The 15620-nt window shown below is 35.8% G+C and overlaps 1 protein-coding gene across 6 annotated transcripts in view; it reads left to right on the top strand.

Annotated features, from left to right (window-relative positions):
• MKLN1 (muskelin 1) overlaps positions 1-15620 on the top strand; it is a 378677-nt gene that overhangs the window by 316664 nt on the left and 46393 nt on the right. For all 6 annotated transcript variants that reach the window (XM_086689876.1, XM_086689867.1, XM_086689884.1 and 3 more), the window contains one exon: positions 1172-1301. In XM_086689876.1, the coding sequence (XP_086546002.1) occupies positions 1172-1301 (130 nt within the window). The remainder of the gene's footprint in view (positions 1-1171; positions 1302-15620) is intronic.

Here is a 15620-nt window from a genome sequence, read left to right as displayed (position 1 = left end):
TTATTAATTGATTCTGATATTAAAAACTTACCCTCATTAACGATTTGGCTACCCTGATGTGTACACCACACAGAAAAATACTTGATTTTTTTCTCTTTGTCACCTTTTCATATTAATAAGTTGAGGTTCCACAGTTAACCAGTGTATTTTTTTAAGCATTATTATGAACTTGTGGACTTATATATTTGATGTGTTTAATCCAGTGCTGTCATTATTCTTGATGCCCCAGTTTTTCTCTTTGTCCAAGAGTGCCCCCTTCCCACTATACACGCACATAGAGCTATGTACACATATAGCTATATGTATATATGCACATATCTATATATTTTTTTAGTAAGAGAAAAATTAAGTCATTAGTTCCTACTAACATGGCCAATTCAAATTAAAAATCATAGAGTTTTAAAATTTAATACCCTTTCGATTTTATATTTGTGTATCTTTTAAGGTTAAAATGCTTCTTAATGGCAATATTACATTATTCTGTTTTTCTGTAATAGTTACAGAATCACAGAACTAACAAAAATTACTGAATGTTGTTTCAGGTTGCTTTCTCATTATTTTTCTGTTTAGGATATAGCTAGGGATGGAGAGTCAAAAAACATGAATTAAAATCACTAGAAATATTATTTCTCTGTGTGATCATGTCCCTGTGTGGTCATATCTTTATGTACAGATAGATTTATTTCATTGTTTTTCAAATTTCAGAGATTGTTTTTTTCTTTTGAGTTAATTTTGTTTTCTAATTAAATAAAAACAGTATACATGGTTCTAAAGGCAAAACCATACTTTTGGAGTGATCAGATTTCTCTATCCCGGTCTTCTTGCTTTGTCCCTTCTCATAAAGGTCTTTTATTACTTTCTTTCCTTTGTTTCTTTTTGAAGAAAGAAACAAACATATACATATTCCTTTTTTCCCTTTCTTATGCAAAGGAAGCACTGTATACATTATTCTATACCTTGCTTTTTTACTTTCATAGGGTATCCTAGAGATCACCACCTCTTAGTATGAGAGAACTTCATCATCCCTCTTTATACCAGCACAGTACTCCATTGCATGGGATCTGTCATAAAATGGCTTTTATAGAGGTTTAAATTTTAAAAGGATCACTCTGAATTCTTCATGGAAGTGACTACTTTCTCCCTTCTTTGCCCTTTTTTCCTTATTTTTCAGAAAAATCGTTGCTTATATGTATTTGGTGGCCAGCGATCGAAGACCTATTTGAATGATTTCTTTAGTTATGATGTGGACTCTGATCATGTAGACATAATATCAGATGGCACCAAGAAAGACTCTGGAATGGGTAAAGGCATTTAGTGATTCTTCTCTCGTGTCTTAGCTACTTTAGAAAGAAGACTGTAGACCATTATCTTTTCTTTCTAACCATTCTTCACCCTTTCCCTGTGTCTTTAATTGAAGTAATTCTGAGTAAGAGGAAGAAAAATCTACCAGCTAAATTATTCAGTTTTATCTGTTTAAAATATGTAAGTTATTATTTCCTTTTATAAATTTCTAAAGATATTATTTATGTGTGTGCTTGTTTGGTGGAGGGGCTTTGCAAAAATTAGTATCTTAAAAACTCTTATTCTATTTTTGCTAATCCTTTCCACCTTCTGCTTTTACTATAGTGACTAATATAACAGGCACTAGCATGATAGAGTATGTCTTTGTTCTGAGGGAGGACCTAATGTAACTGGTAATGCCTTTTAAGTTTGCAAGCTCAGCATCCAAGTTATTCTCCTAAGTACTAGGGTGATTGATTTGCTTGAGATAGTCCCAGTGTTATGCATATTGCCCTGCATAGTTATTAATAGTGCCCCATTCACTCTCAAGTGTCTTATTTTGGATAATAATTTACATAGTTACCCTGTGACTATCACACACAGAAGAATAATATTTGTTTAAGACCCAATGGTTTGAAATGTCTAATTTGAGAAATTAGATCAGCTTGCTTTTTTTTTTCTTTTAGCTTTTTTAAAAAAATTTTTAATGTGTATTTTTGAGAGAGAGAGAGACACACACACAGGCTCGAAGCAGACTCCAGGCTCTGAGCTGTCTGCACAGAGCCCAACGTGGAGCTCAAACTCACAAACTGCAAGATCATGACCTCAGCCAAAGTCAGACACTTAACCAACTGAACCACCCAGGGACCCCATAGCTATTATTTAGGAAAATAGATCTTTTTATTAAAATAGTTGATATTAATGAGGAAAAACTTAAAAAAATTTTTTTGACAAAAGAGCACCATACTTAAAAAGTGGACATGAAGGGACCCTTAGGACTCTTTTCCCATATGTCTTACTAGACAGAGGCTAGAGCTTTATTTTCTGGGGGAAATGAGTACAGAGGTGTTTTTTTCCCACCATACTTAAGCTACTTCCAAGATAGTAGCAAAGTGTGATAGTAGCAAACAGTGATAGGAGCAAAGACCTAGTACAAAAATTCCCTCTAAGTAAGCTCTAATGACAATCATTTGGAGATTTTTCAAGATTGGTTGTTATTATATAGTAACTTGCAGAATTGATCAGGATAATGCTTTGCTTACGGTTATGGCTAGCTTTAGAGCCAGCAACATGTGATAATTATTTTTTTTGTTCAATTTTGTTTTCATTATAAAAGTAATAATATGTAGAGGATTTGGAAAATATTAGAAAGATGCAAAAAAAAGAAAATGTATCAAACTATCCAGACATAATCTGTTACCATTTTGGTATATTTCTGTCTGGTTTTTGAATATTTATTGTGACTCATAAAGCAAAGTAAAGGGTTTGTCTTCTGGGAAGGCAAAGTCGTCTTCTTCTCTGAAAAAGCCTCTTAGAGTTGGCTTTGGCATCTTCTGGGAATAGAGAAGCAGGGATTGAGGCCTCCTGAGTCTGGGTTTTCAGCTGAGGTAGAGAGAGAATACAGTGCTTATAACCAGAAAGTTCAGAGTCTGGTGTAGTTACCTCCAGGACTCATTACTCTTAACCCATCCTGGGCCTCAAGATAGTCATAGAAGTGGATTCCTTAACAATAAAATAATAATAATACAGTTTCCCAGGGGTGCCTGGGTGGCTCAGGCAATTGAACGTCTGACTTCAGCTCAGGTCATGATCTCATGGCTGGTGACTTTGAGCACCGCATCGGGCTCTGTGCTGACAGCTCAGAGCGTGGAGCTGCTTCAGATTCTGTGTCTCCCTCTCTCTCTGCCCCTCCTCTGCCCGCTTGCTCACGTGCATGCATGCTCTCTCTCTCTCAACAATACATAAATATTAAAATTGTTTTAAACAGTTTCTCAAAAAAAGGTATTTATTGTATGAAACTTTGCAGAATTTTATATTCAGTTTTTAAATTAACATTAAATTGTGCTAATATTTTTTCATCATATGGTTTTACTACCGTGGACTAGAAGTATTAGGAAAAAAGACAAGTGTGGATTCATTCCCTAATTATTGCTATAGTCAACTTCTGTGAAATCAGAATCACCAGTTTTGCTATGTGTTCTTTAATTTTTAATTGATTTATGGTGAATTATTTCATGCAAGCAAGTTTATTCATTAATTTAATGATATTTGTTGGTCATCTGCTAACATCTTAAGTTTGACCCTCTCTTGTCTTCCCTCCTAACATATTTTGGTGCCTTCTGTATGCTGTGTATGTTTAAGAACTTTGAGAAATAGCTGTGGGCCTGGGGGTTAAGATCCCTCCTCTTAGAGGACTCACATGCTACTGGAGAGACTTGCAGTTGCCATTCAGTGCTGTGAAGAAACCTTCCATGAGAATAAGGCATGTCCCATGTAGATAAAGCAGGTTGGAAACCATCTCTGCAGAGGTCATCTTTAAGATTTAAGATGAGAAGTAGAGTTAGGAAGAACCACATTAAGAAGTGAGAGAAGAGCAAGTACAAAGGTCCCAAAGCAGGAAAGAACTTAACGTATTCCAGAAAGAGATGGGGCTGGTGCCAGTTGAGGGTGGGGAGAGTTGGTATGAAATGAGGTTAGCAAACTGGTTAAGACTGATTATTCAGTGCCTTGCACAAATGCAAGAAATGTGGAATTCTTTTTTTCTACATAGAATAGGAATTTATTGAAAAGTTTAATGCCAGGGTCATGATCTGATTGATTGAAGTTTTGAAAATATCACTCTGTGTCCAAATATCACTCTTTTGTCCAGATACACATTTTCCAAGTGCTTAATTTTGACAGTGTCTACAAGTTGCAGCGTCCAAAGGTCGTATGGTGCTTTAAGAGAGGATTTTTCTGGCAGAGTTGAGCATCTGGCTAGACTACATACTTGGGAAGTTTTCCCGCCTAACAGTGTTGTGGTTTTACTTAGAATTGTGGAACCTCAGCAGCTCTGTCGGGTGTGTTCAAATGAAACTGAAATCCCCTTCTTCTCATTTTTGTTTTTCTTTCTTTTTCTCCATCTTCCTCCCTCCTTCCTTCTCTCCCCTTCCTCGTCTCTCTCCCTCTCCTCCTTTCCTTCTTTTTTTTCTCTTCCTTCCCATTTGTCCCTTCCTCTCTACCCCCCACCCATATAGCTCTGTCTCCCCTCACTCCGCTCCCCTCCTGGGTTTCTGATACTCCTGTGGCCAGAATTGAGAACCACTGTGTTAGCTCTCCAGAGCCCATCTCAGTGTGTAGTCATGTCACCTTGGACAAGTTACCTAATTTCTCAGCCTTAGCTTGTGTGTCTATAAGTAACCAAAATTATGTAGTATCCCTGCTCGTGGCCAGATTGACCCTCTAGTTTCAGCTGGTGTTACTGTTGGGTACCTCAATTTTCACGAGAGTCTGCCAGTGCTACCTGTAGGTTCACTGATCTATTCAGTAATTAACTCATGCTAGTTTTACCTCCATCTTTTCTCTGTCCCATTGCAACCTCACTAGTGTGGGCTGTCATCACCTGTTTGGCCTGTCTTCCTGATCTTCCTCCTCTTCTTCTTCTTCTTTTTTGGTTTGTCTATTTGTTTTTACAAGATTTTATTTTTAAGTAATCTCAAAGTCACAACCCTGAGATCAAGAGCTGCTTGCTCCATCGACTGAGCCAGCCAGGGGCCCTGAAAACATATATACTCTGAACAGAGACTGTTACATTGATTATTTCATTAAAACCTCTCAAAGGCTTATCAAGTTCTTGTATTTACTATAGTCATTTTGTGTTGAGAATATAGTTGATAAATATTTACTTGATTACACTTGACTGTAATAAGTGGTCTTCCTCTTCTTGTGTACCCCACCTCTCCCCCCAAGTCTTTCTCCATACTGCAGGCAGAATATAGTAGTTTTGTGTTACCAGTGCAGTGCAGAATCATGTGCTTTAACATTTATTCAACAGATACTTTTTGTATCTAGCACCTACTAGGTGCTAGATACAAGCTAAGTGCTAGAGATCACAATTGGGAATAAGGGCTCTATCTTCCTAGAGCTTACAGGTGTGTATGGGGAGAACAGAGAAGTAGATTAACAGCCTTACCTTTGATTAGTGTTAGCGAGATAAAAAAAAAAATCTCTTTTTAAAATGTCAACTTGATAGGTCTTCTTCCTTGATTAAAATTTTTTTCATGGTTTCCTTTGCCCTCAGGATTAGGTCTAAACTCAGCCTGCTCTCAGATTCCTTTATGATATGCCCCACCTTAGTTCTGCAGCCGTATTTTTAGGATCCACCTTCACCTTTCCACCAATTCTTTGTCTTATGACTACTGAATATTAATTCTTTATAGATACAGTACTTTTTCTTGCCTTTGGGTTTCTGCCCATGCTCTTCTCCTTACCTGAATCACTCTTCCCTCTGACTTCCAAAGTGTAGCTATGTTGTGCTCGTGTTTCAGGTCTTAGCTTACAAATCATTGTCTCCTGAAATTCTCTAACCCCTCAAGCCCAGGTGAAGGGTTAAAGCATGTGGTTTTAATATTCATTGTAAACACAATTCTAGATATTCATCTGACAGTATAATCTTGACTGCTTTTCCAAACCTGTGAAAAGCTTATCTGAAATACATAGACTTTAATCAAGATTGCCTAAAGAGCGTTCAATCTTTTCAGTACTCCAGATCTCCTAAAAAATCTTTCACTGGATTAAGTTAGACCAATCAGAAAACCTCATGTCAGAACTATGTTATATTGTATTGTCCTCCCATAGGATTACTTTCACTGATTTTTAAAAGTCCATTTAATTTTATTTTACCTTACTAGATTATTATTTTTAAGCCATGAAAAGTCCTTCTAAGGACAAGGCAGGATACTATTTAAATTTCCACATTATTAAATATTCTTGGAAAACACCAGTTTTGTTCCATTACATGGATGCTCTGTAGCTTATTTAAACAGTCTGTTTATTAACTGTTCTTCTAAAGCTTGTCTACTACAGTTAATTACTGTAATTTGAGATGGACTTAACATATAATTACCATGTTTATCTATGATTCAGTAATGTGGGTTATTTGATTAAAACTGCATTTATGATGTGAGTTTCAAATTGGATTGTTTGAAATCATAGAAGAAATTTGAACTATTAAGATCACCAATTAGAGACGGCATATGTAATTGTAAAATTACTGCTGCTTATTATAATTTTTTGTATCAGATGCTATAAAATCTTAAATGTTGCTCTTTACAATTATTTAAATGAATTGTCTTAGATTTAACATCTCAAGATCTAAAGAAACCTCAACTGTTATTAAAGTATAACAATTTTATGCTCCCCTCAGAAGGAGATTACAACTTAAATCAGCGGATTGGCAGCTGCTTAGAAAGAAGAGATTTATTAGTATTGTGTCTAACACATACATAATTACATCAAAATTCAGCACATCTAAAATTTGGGTTTATTTCTGAATAACTTTTGGCAAGCACAGGGGGTTTAGCAGACTCCCCATATGTAAGCTCTGTATTTAACACTAATTGAAAATTATGTTTAGAAGATAGTCTGTTACACCACCAGAGCTTTATAGTTTGCTATAGAAACTCAGTTTATTGTAATAGGATTACTTTCTCATATCTGTATTATTCAAGGTAACACACACAGATCGAGTCTTTACCATTTGCCAGATGCTGAGTCGAGCTTTGGTGATACAGAGCTCTTACAACCTAATCCCTGTTCTTCTAGTAGTTATGTGTTTACTTGTTTTGTTCCTTAATATCTGTTGACTATTTTCCCACATCTGTCACTGTTTATTCCATTCTGTTCTAACCATAGTGACAGATTGGTATAATTGAAAGAATAGTGAATTGAGAATCAGAAAACTTGGTCTCTCTTCTTCTGGGTCTGCCACTCATCCCTCTGCAACTTTGGCAGAATTATATGCATAATTCCTCTGGGCCTGATTATTCATCTGAAAATGAGGAGATTGAACCAGTTGATCTTAAGGCCTCATCTAGCTCCAAAATTTTGACAGTTAAATTTCATTCCCTTCTGCTATCAGGCTGTGAAACTAACATGAGGGCTAAGCTTGTAACGTCTGCAAGATCTGATTTAGCTATAAACATATTTTCATGAAAACCTTAAAATCTTACTGATTTTTAGTTCAACTTTCAGAATTGGTCAAACATTGACATTATTGGCATTGTTTTTTAATAACAGAGTGTATGTGTTTGTATGAATGTAATTATATAGAATAAATCGTTACGGTTTTTATCCTTTTAGACTTTATCAATTAACTAAATCAGGCTAATTCAGCCATATAGGGAAGATTCTGAAGCTAATGAGTTGTCATTAACATAGATTAGTTACTGAGCTAGGTAACGGTAGTGCTTATTTTCAGTATAATGGGTTTCATTGCTTTCCATTTAGCATCTTTTCCACTTGTGCCATTATTCTGATAAAATTGGATTATGTACTTTTTTTCTCTCAATGTTATAGTTAATAATAACTTTCCATAATGCCCCCTTCCACTCTCCCAGAGGTGTTTTTGCTTAGTTACAAGCTTATAAATGTGTTTTTTTTTTTTAAAGTTTATTTATTTTGAGAGACAGCTCAAGCAGGGGAGGGGTAGAGAAAGAGAATCCCAAGAAGTCTCCGCCCTGTCATCACGGAGCCCAGTGTGGGGCTTGAACTCATGAACCATGTGATCATGACCTGAGCCAAAACCAAGATTCGGATGCTTAAATGGCTGAGCCACCCAGGTGCCCCTCATATTTTTAATATAAAATTTAGGTCATTTGATAGTAAATGGGAATTACGGTTTGCCAGTAGAAACAAACATGCAAGAACACTAGAGACAATATTGAAAATGGAAGGTAATGAAGTGGTATTAACACTACCAGATATTTATAAAGGTACAGTTTTGTACAGGTTAATGGAATGGAACAGAACAGGTAGTATGAAGGGATGTAATGCTTAGAGCTGGTACTGGCAACTTTCAGAAATGAAAGGAAGGCCAAGAGAATTGTAGGGATGTTAACTAACCTAGCACCATGATTTGGTTGAATTGCTGAAACAACCCTGGAACTGCCTACCTGCAAAATTTTGTTATATGAGCCAATTAACTGTTATTCAGGTTTTCTTTTACTTAAAGCTGAAACTATCCTAAAAAACAATTTTTAGAAAGCTGTTTTTATTAAACTTATGTGTCCATGACAGTTCTAAAATTGTATTTTTCCTGTGTCTTAACTAAAGCGATTAATAATATGTTCTTTGGATCAGGAAGCAAAAGTAGAGTTGAGATTAGTTTATGAATTAATGGAATAATGTATCTTCCTCAAGAATTGAAATGACTTCAAAAATACCTCTATTATCAGAGCACCTGGGTGGCTCAGTCAGTTAAGTGTCCCACTTAGGCTCAGGTCATGATCTTGTGGTTCATGGGTTCAAGCCCCACATTGGGCTGCATGCTGACAGTTTGGAGCCTGGAGCCTGCTTTGGATTCTATGTCTCCCTCTCTCTCTGCCCTTCCCCTGCTCGTGCTGTGTCTCTGTCTCTCAAAAATAAGTAAACATTAAAAAAATAAGTAAATAATAAATACCTCTGTGATCTTTTTATCTTCCCTGTAGAGTTTCTGTATGTTACAAATTCTGTTAATTTCCCCCTGTTGGGTCAACCGAAGAAAATGAAAAGAAAAACTGTGATTCAGATTGTCAGATAAAATATTTTTTAGCTGTCCTATTTCAAGTTTTAAAGATGCTAAAGAAAAAATGGGAGAGTCGAAGGATTATCATTGTTAATTTCCAGGAAGAACTAAAAACAGGTTGGCTGTAATAGTTGCTTGTTGTATTATTCTTATTTTCTATTTTCTCAGACAAGTGTCCTTTCAAAATGAGTTCACGATTAACATATGGTCTTGTTTACTGATCTGTTTAATTTTTCTTTGTGAGTCAGTTTATTTATAAAGACTGATTAAGATTCCTGCTGTTGAGTTGAGCTTTTTGGCAGTTGAGTCTAAAAGCTTTAAAATACTATACGTTGTAAATCTCCTTTTTCCCTCCCCTTGCAACTACCCATTAGAAACCATTAAATTGAAAAGATAGCCTTGTTTTCTTCTTGGGAAGAAAATTAATACAGAAGACTGTGTTAATAGTTACAACATGTTAAAATGAAAACTTCTTTTTTGGTTTTGACCTTTAGGTCTTTTTAGTTTTTGATAATGCCATTTTTGTTCAACCAGTTTTTATTTTTATAAAATTATTATAGAAGTAATGCAGTTGTGCTAATTAATAAAACAATTCAAACAATATAAAATGCTATAATATGAAAAGTTTCTGCCAAAGTAGCAAACTAACATAGGTGGCTGATTCCCTTCCCGAGAAATAAGTCCTGGAAAAATAAAATGAGAGGCAACTGGCCTCCAGAAACTCTTTAAATGAGATCAAATGCTGTCTGTCCCCTAAATTACCTTGAGTTAATTTTTACTCCTTCACTGCAGAAACCAGGAGCAGTAGCCTGTATAACTAGTGCCAGAATTCAAAGAATAACATTAGTGCATAAACCCTACTGGCGTTAAGAATTGATATCACTAGATACAGACTGACCATCTACTCTCTATAATTCATTTCTTCCTTCTTTTTTAAAAATTTTTTTTTTCAACATTTATTTATTTTTGGGACAGAGAGAGACAGAGCATGAACGGGGGAGGGGCAGAGAGAGAGGGAGACACAGAATCAGAAACAGGCTCCAGGCTCTGAGCCATCAGTCCAGAGCCTGACGCGGGGCTCGAACTCACGGACCGCGAGATCGTGACCTGGCTGAAGTCGGACGCTTAACCGACTGCGCCACCCAGGCGCCCCCCATTTCTTCCTTCTTAGTTTGCATACATAATATATACATATATATACATATGTACATATATAAAATTCATTTCTCCCTCCCATCACCCTTCAAGTCCAAGAAGACTGCCTTCTACTTCCTCCAAAGGGTCTAAAGGTGTGAAACCCTTACATAGGAGGATGATGGTAGAATTGATTAATCTGATTCTTTGTGCCTAGGCTTCACTAGCTTATGGCTCTTCTCTTCCATTTTCCTTAAATTCACTGGTGCTGATGCTAGTTAAGGCCTGACCGTTGGTCCCCCCCAATGTAATATATCTTAATGAAAGAATAGCTGACACTCTGAAAAATATTACCTCATAGAGCAATATAACTAGATAGTTGAGGACTACAGCTATCTCAAAAGAAATCGGTAAACTGACAACATATGTGATCTAAAGCAGAAATATAATAGGTAAACCAGGAATTTAAAACAAGCATGATTGGGGCACCTGGGTGGCTCAGTCAGCTGAGCGTCCAACTCTTGATTTCACCTCAGGTCATGATCTCATGGTTCGTGACTTTGAGCCACGTGTCAGGCTCTGCAGTAGGATTCTCTCTCTCTCTGCCCCTCCCCTGCTTGCCTGCATGCACGCGCTCTCTCTCTCTCTGTCTCTGTCTCTGTCTCTCTCACAATAAATGAATAAACTGAAAAAAATAACAATAGAATAAGCATGATTAATATAATTAAAGGTATAACATATTAATAAGGTATTATATATTAATTATTATATATTATATTATATGCCAGAATTATATGCCAGAATATTATATTATATGCCAGAATATTATATATATATTATATGCCAGAATATTATATATATAATATATATAATATATATAATATATATTATATGCCAGAATATTATATTATATGCCAGAATTATTAATATAATATATTAATAAAGGTATTATATATTAATAATATGAAATAATATCTAAAAATCATAAAAACAGAACCAAATGGAAATATTAGATATGAAAAATGTATTTGAAATGAAGACTGCAACAAATATTATAAATAGAATGGATGTGAATGAATAAATTAGTTGAAAGATTAGAATGAATACTCTTTCAGGAAGAAATAGGAAAAAAAAGGACAAAGAGATAAAAAAAATATATAAAAGAAAAACCAAAGGACATGGAAAAGAATTGTGTAAGTACCAGCATCTTAATAGCAGTAACAGGAGAGAAACATAAAATTTTAAGAAGGCAAAATACTTGAAGAAATAGTAGAAGTAAACTTCCTAGAATTAAGAAAAGACCAAAGGCCTCAGATTGGTGAAAGGGCTTATATAGTCTACCAGCAAGGAAGAATAAGGGGAACACTTACACTAAAGTAAGATTACATATTACTTACACATTAAAGTAAGATTAAGAATATCAAAGGAGGGGCAGTTGGGTGGCTCAGCCGGTTAAGCGTCCAAGTCTTTGTTTCGGCTCAGGTCATGACCTCATGGTTCATGGGTATCAAAGGGGCGCCTGGGTGGCTCAGTTAGTTAAGCATCCAACTCTTGATCTCAGCTTGGGTCTTGATCTGGGGGTCATGAGTTCAAGACCCTCATTGGGCTCTGTGCTAGACGTTAAGCTTACTTTAAAAAAATCAAAGGAAAAATTCTGAAACATTTCAGAGAGGAAAATGACTTACAAGGGAATAAGATAGATGGATAGAAGGATGAATATCAGACAGCTCAACAGCAATAGTAAATGGAAGAAAACAGTAAAGCTTAAAAATACTTGAGGAAAATGACTTTAGTAAGGGGAAGAGAGAGGGAGAGAGAATCTTAAGCATGCTCCACATTTAGCACATTTAGCCCAATGTGGGCTCAATCCCTGGACTGTGAGTGAGATCATGACCTGAGTCAAAATCAAGAGTTAGATACTCTACTGACTGAGCCACTCAGGCGCCCTGAAATGACCATGACCATGACCAAGAAATTTATATTCTCCCAACTTTCATGTGTTAGTGAGAAGTAAAATATTCTTAGGTATATTTGCCTCAGAAAGTTTGCTATAGGAAGACCCATATTGGAAACCAATTTGGAAGCAAGACTCAGAAATAAATTGAGATGTTGAAAGTATGTGATAAGTGATGATCAAATTTTCTTGAGAAAATTGATTGTTGCCAGAAGAAAAACACTACGACCAAAATTCTAAACAATGAAACTAAAATGAGGGAAGGGGAAATGGGCCACCATATATAATTAAAGTATTGTAGTTGGACTTACAGGTAAGAAAATATTCTCTATTAAAACTTTATCATTCCAAATGTCTTATTCAAGGCTCAGGATCTAATGGGTCTTTATTTTCTTTCAAGCTTCCTTTTGCTTTCCTGTGTCATCTGTCACTGCCACTGTTTCTTATATCCTATGTCATTCTTTTTCCTGGATTCCTTTTTTGTTTTGTTTTGTTGGAATAGCTCCTCAAATAATTTTTCATGTGCAGTCATTGATATAAATTTTCATATTTCTGCTGATCCAAAAATTCTTTTATTTCACCCTCATTGTTGGAAATAGAATTTAATTCCATCTTTTTATGCCTCAGAATTTTAAGTTATTATTTCATTGTATTCTAGCGTTCATTGTTTTGGGATTTTTTTTTTTTTTTTTTTTTTTTAGCATTCATTGTTACAGATAAAAAGTCTAGGGGCGCCTGGGTGGCTTGGTCGGTTAAGCGTCCGACTTCGGCTCAGGTCATGATCTCACAGTCCGTGAGTTCGAGCCCCGCGTCGGGCTCTGTGCTGACCGCTCAGAGCCTGAAGCCTGTTTCAGATTCTGTGTCTCCCTCTCTCTCTGCCCCTCCCCTGTTCATGCTCTGTCTCTCTCTGTCTCAAAAATAAATAAACGTTAAAAAAAAATTTTTTTTTTTTTAAAGTCTAATGTTAGTTTGATACTTATTTTTTCATAAGTAATAGCCTGCTTTTAACCCCTCTCTGGAAGCTTCTAGAACTTTTATTCCTATAGTTCTAAAGTTTCTTTAGGAGATCTCTTTCAATTTCTCCCAGTATCCAAAAATAGCATTCTTATGAAAACTTTGGTAAGCCAAAATGGCATAAAGCAAAGAAGCAATTACCATTTATTTATAAAGAAAACGTTTTCCGTCTTCCCAGAGTCCCTAAAAAACCCTCTCTCAGGCTTTTCTGGTACGTTAGGACACATCTTGCTAACTGATGCACAAGATAAATTGAGATAAAGCACAGAGCTCACACACACAGTTCACAGCTCTGGCTACTTGATGCTGAGATGCTGAGTCTGATTCCTGGGGAGGTGCTGGGCCGGGCCACTCTCACTGCAGGGTGCTCGCTGCCTCTACAAGGGCTTACTGCACAACAGGCCCTGAATGCTATTTTTGCCCTTTACCTTTTTTTCATAAAACTGAAAATCCTCCTCAGATCTCTTTCAGTTAGCAAAATCAAGTCCTAATATAGATCTTTCATAGAAGCAAAGTGGCCTAATGTAAACTTTGAAAAAGCAGGGAGTACCTATATATAAAGTCATTTTTTTTGCAAAATATGCTTAGCACCCAGGGCTCTTTCAGACGGGACTCCCACTTGTTTCTTCCATTCAGGGAAATTTTCTATAATTATTTTTTTTTTTCTATCTGATTTCTCCACTCCAGGAGTTCTTCTCAGACAGATTTCTTACTTCATTGGTTTTATCCTCTGTGTCCCTTAACTTTTCTATCATAATTTCTGTATCTTTTGCTATACTTGTATCATTTTTATCCTGTGACCACTGACTTTCTTTTTAACTATGCACATTGTTTTTCATTTTGTCATCTGATTTTTTTTGTTAGTTTTACTTTTTTTCATCAGTTTTACTTTTTAATATTATATTTTCTATTCCTCTTTATGGAACTTATTGTTTTACACATGTAATATTCTTTTATTCTTTACAAAGATAATGAGCTTGGGGTTTGTTTGTTTTTAAGTTTCTTTCTGTGATTTATTTTTCCCATTCTGTATGTTTATCTAGGCTCCTATCTTTGTTGAAATTTTTCTCATATGTCTTCTAATTCCTGTCTAAACATTAAAATTTATGAATAAAGGACTACATCTGTTAAAAAAAAGATAATTGATAGTGACTTCCTGTGCAGTATATAGGCGTATTTCCCCACAGCCTTCTCCCTTACGTAAGACACTGACCAGGGATTTTGTATAAGTGCATGGCACATACTGTCCACCAGGCTTTCTTCCCTAGTATCTGTGTTGGGAGTTAGTTTAGGCTCTGCTCTCATTCTCATTTAGGCCCTTGTGTCCTTAGTACGCTCCCCACAGGGATGTCCTCTTCACAGCCTATTTGTGACTTGTATTTGTATTTGATGACTTACTTATTTGGAAGTTTTCCATCTTTTACCTCTGGTGAGTAGGCTCTCTTTTTCTTGGCTGTGAGAGCCTCAAAATTTCTTATCTCTTGATGACATACTTTCTTCTTTTCTAGTGCTATTTTTCTTTCTTTTTGCCAGAATATCCTTCCTGCCAATTTTGTGGGGTGATGGGGAAGAAGGATAATGTAGTGTTTAGTTTACTGTTTGAAACCAAAGGCCCAAACTTTAGATATCGTAAGCAGCTTCTGTTAGTGAAAATCTGAGTCTAAAATGCTTACTAGTGCCACGCTATAATTCTTATATATTTCTTTAATAAGAATATGTGAATTTTCCATTTAAAATAAAAAATAAGGTTTTTTTTCCTGTTTACAAAAGTAACAGATGTGGAGTATTACAGAAAGTGACATTTTTTTTTTTAATTTTTTTTTTAACGTTTATTTATTTTTGAGACAGAGACAGAGCATGAACAACGGGGGAGGGTCAGAGAGAGGGAGACGCAGAATCTGAAACAGGCTTCAGGCTCTGAGCTGTCAGCACAGAGCCCGACGCGGGGCTCAAACTCACGGACCGTGAGATCATGACCTGAGCCGAAGTCGGCCGCTTAACTGACTGAGCCACCCAGGCGCCCCCAGAAAGTGACATTTTTAATAGTTTCTTCAAGAAATCTAGAGTGCTTTTGAAGATGGATATGGAAAACTTTATTATTTTTTGTTGTTGAAATGTTTTTGAATTGTTATTGCATGTGGAATGGAGTAGAAGTAAGAATTAAGCTTAAGTGCAATTTGTAAAATTGAGGCAAAAGGCCGTTAACATAGATATATTTAGTGTAAGTTTCAATTAATCCCCTGATTGTTAGGAACTAACTCCTCAGGTACAAGTTTCCATTTTTATTTTTTAGGGGAAAAGTCAAAAATACTTTAATTCAGCTAAAGTAATGCCTAGTTTCAGTTTTGTAACTTCATGCCAGCAAAATGTTTTGAAAAAAAATTTTTTGGTGCCAATAAACCATCTCTTGGAACCTGAATTCCCTTTCCATCTAAATAATAACATTCCAGATATTCATGTAAAATTTTCTTCAGG

Source organism: Puma concolor, chromosome A2, assembly GCF_028749965.1.
Source record: "Puma concolor isolate L17-30 chromosome A2, mPumCon1.1.hap2, whole genome shotgun sequence".
Taxonomy (NCBI): domain Eukaryota; kingdom Metazoa; phylum Chordata; class Mammalia; order Carnivora; family Felidae; genus Puma; species Puma concolor.
This window is presented reverse-complemented; position numbering and strand designations above follow the sequence as displayed.